This window comes from Meleagris gallopavo, chromosome 5 (assembly GCF_000146605.3).
Source record: "Meleagris gallopavo isolate NT-WF06-2002-E0010 breed Aviagen turkey brand Nicholas breeding stock chromosome 5, Turkey_5.1, whole genome shotgun sequence".
Classification (NCBI taxonomy): Eukaryota; Metazoa; Chordata; class Aves; order Galliformes; family Phasianidae; genus Meleagris; species Meleagris gallopavo.
This window is the reverse complement of record NC_015015.2, coordinates 24,991,908-24,995,441: the sequence shown is the minus strand read 5'-3', so window position 1 is coordinate 24,995,441 and position 3,534 is coordinate 24,991,908. Positions and strand designations below refer to the sequence as shown.

At 32.9% G+C, this 3,534-nt stretch overlaps 1 protein-coding gene across 4 annotated transcripts in view; it reads left to right on the top strand.

Moving 5' to 3' along the window:
- Positions 1-3,534, top strand: part of TTBK2 (tau tubulin kinase 2) — a 68,354-nt gene that overhangs the window by 13,562 nt on the left and 51,258 nt on the right. For all 4 annotated transcript variants that reach the window (XM_003206478.4, XM_031553547.1, XM_031553546.1 and 1 more), the window contains exon 4: positions 3,064-3,137. In XM_003206478.4, coding sequence (XP_003206526.1) covers positions 3,064-3,137 — 74 coding nt within the window. The remainder of the gene's footprint in view (positions 1-3,063; positions 3,138-3,534) is intronic.

Sequence of the window (3,534 nt, the reverse complement as noted above, 5' to 3'; positions counted from 1 at the left end):
TTCCATTAAAAACTTTTAACTTCTTTATATTTCTTGCCTGAAATGGTCATTTCCAAATATTGCTGTAAGACCTCACAGAAGTTGTAATTTTTTTGTATCAATCTTACTTTGGGAATTTAACTCACTAATTCTACTGAATCTTGGGAAATGCTGTCTGGATGCAAAGAACTGACACACCTGAACAACAGATCCACAGCAGCAAATAATTCACATATATTATGCAAATAAAGACCTCTCGGGTTTTGTTAATTATTTTCTCATAATTGTTGGAATAATTGGAAGTTTTTATGTAACTGAAAAACTGATTTCGTAGAAGTGCTTTAGAAGACACTTCTTTTGACAAATCTTCCTTATATGAAAACAATCTAAATAATATTATTTATTTATTTTTATCTCTAATTGTTCTGCTCCACAGTTTAAAAATACAAAAAAAAAAAAAAAAAAAGCCAACAAAAAGAAGAGAAGCCTGTGCTTTTATGATAGTAACGCAGGAAGTGATCATTATTTATTGTTCAGACTGCACAATACAATGCAACTGCTCTGACTTCAGATGACGAATGTTGTGGATAATCAGGAAAGTGACTTTGGTAACTGACGAGACAAGGATGAACTTTATAGTAATGTTGAGATCTATAGTTCACACAGATATATAGCTTGATTTTTATGTGAGTGTATTTTTATCTGTATTTGATGGATTTTATCGAATGAGATGTTGGATTATGGTAGAGCAATCTAGTTTACAAAAAATCTTGATGCTTAAGAGCCATTTCCATTCTACCTTCGTAAATTTTCAAAATGCTAGAAATCTGTTGGAGAAAGAAAATCAAGAAAAATGGATAACATGGGGAGTAGAGAAAAACTTCTTGTAATTGCTTCCCAAATAATATATTTTTATTAAATGCTTTGTTTCTTGTATAGTATTTTTTTCTTATTTTTGCCTTTTTTTTTCTTCCATAGGCTTACAGATTTAGAAAATGTGAAATTGTAGACAATTACTTTAGGATACTTTCTAATAGCAAATGTCCAGTGACAAAGCAACTTTTATCTCGTTCTATCCCTTTTTGGCACATGTCAATATAAGTATGTATGTGTATAATTCTTATTCTGTTCTCAAAGAACTCATGGTGTCTTAATTTCAAGGTGTTGTAGATACTTTGAACATAAATTAGATGGAATGTAATTGTCATGAAAATCCTTTTCTTGCACATATTTGGAAAGTTTCCTTTGTGACTAGTAGGTAATGAAACGCATGGTGTTGCCCCACTGTTAGCGTAAGAATTCTCATGATGTATGGTGCTGATTTATTTAAAAATACATATAATCTCATATTTTCTGGGAAAATTAGGAAGAAACAGGCTTAAGGAAGCAAATAGGTGTAATGTGTCCCAATCCAGCCAAACAAATCTTTCAGTCTTTACTAGAGCTTTACACATTCTCATGGTTATGATGATGCTTTAGAACATTTCTGTACTAGAATATTATTTCACAGCAACTGTGAAACTGAAATGAGCATAGCTGTTGGCAGAAGTGCAGGGCTGTAGTATTTTTTTTTATTATTTTTGCTTTGAGACATTTTGAAAATTAAAGCAGTGTGGTCATTCATTGCAAGAGTGAAATGAGTCATAACTTTGTAGATATGCAGTGAAGTGAATAATAAAAAACTTCAAAGAAGCTCTTATAAAACCCTGGTCTATCAAAACATGCTTGAATATATGAGTAGCTATATGATTTATCTCATACTTATGTGGGAGGAGTATGTTGACTGATACGGCCATCTATTATAGTTCAGTTACCAATAGTTTCCTTCATTTATTTGGTTATTTACTTTTTCATGCCTATGATGCTGTCACCTAATTCTTGTTGGCAGAATACTGTTTAACTCTTTAAATACGGTTTTTTAAAAGAAATCTGCTGCAACAGATGGTTGTTCTATTTAATCATGTTGTTAGGCCATCTGTTCACACAGTCAGATCAGAGAAGACAGATTTGTCGTATCTCACTCAGCGAGAGTGAGACTCCCTCAGTTGGTTTCTGTCTCACAACCTCACCGACTCTTATCTCACTCATTTACATCTCTGCAGCATAATTTGATGATGGGTTCCCTCTGGTGTGGTCCATAAAACTAGCTGTAGTGATACAGTGCAGCTTAAGGAATGGTTGTTGGTGCTCTCTGGCTAGAAATCTTTCCAAGGCCATAGCCATTTGCTGCAGCCTACTCATGTTCTGTTTCTCCTCACTCCTGTCCAGTCGCTGGCTTTCAGATGTTATACACTTAAAGAAAAGGATCTCAAGGTATTTGCAAAGGCATAAAAGGTACCAAACGTTACACAGAAGTGTAAGAGAATTAGGTTATTTGAATAATGTGTTTAGGCCCTACTTCTGCCCTTTGTCACTTCTTCAGTTTTTTAATGAAAGTTAAGTTAGTTTCCATAGATTTTACCACACAGTTGGAATTGATGCTTCAGATAAAAGGGATTTACTTGGACAAACCAAGTTTTGGACACTTACTGGAGTTCTTAGATAAGTCTCACCATGAAAAAGTGGACTGATGTGGTTCTCTGAACTTGTTACTTCAGCATACCCACAGTGACTATAAAGTGAGTCATAAATGTTTGAGATGTGAATTCATTAATTGGAAATGGAAGCAATGAATATACAAAACTTCATCTTGCAATTTGCTGTAAATCTTTCCATCTCACTTAAATGAGTGAAGGAAGAAATAGAAAAAGCAATGTTGGTTATTGTTTGGCACTTAGGTATTTGCAGAAATTGTAGAGATTTCTTTCAAAATCAGTTTAGAAATTATTTTGATGAACCATAGGTTTTTTCTTTGTTTCTTTGCTTGTTTTTAAATAAATATGTTTAAATGGTGTTTGGCAGGGAGCTTCCTAGGGAGCTATTAAGTAGGAAACTGTTCTGTCAATGAAATGGAAGTATTCAGAAGTTGTAGCACTAAGTTCTAGGGTTTTGTCTGAGCTTTTCTTGTTACTTAATAGGAATATATAAAAGAGAAAAAACACATATTTTCATTATTATTGCCTAATTTGTTTCTTCTTCCTTCAGGAAAGGATCATGTTTGTAGATTCATTGGATGTGGAAGGAATGACAGATTTAACTATGTGGTCATGCAGTTGCAAGTAAGTGTACCAAACAAAGCTCAAATGTTTGCTTGTGTGTTTTGTTTTATTACCCAAACATGAAAATAGTATGAAAACAATATAATTTTAGAGAATGGCAAATGAAGAAAAAAAAAACAAAAAAACAATTCAAATTTAATAAGTAGTAGGGAGCTAACTTAAATCGATCCTCTCCTTGTATCGTTATCTTTCATATACTCTCAAAGAGGAGAAAGTTTCCATCATTAGAAAGGTGTGACTATTGAAAGGAGGAGGTTTTCTGTGATAATGCACATTCGTTTAAAGATTTCACTTGTAGGTAGTCTAAAATATAGTATGCTTGTCTTTTCATCTTGTTTGCATTTTTGGATGAAAGTTTAAAAAACAAAAAAACAACCAACAAGCAAGTTTATATATA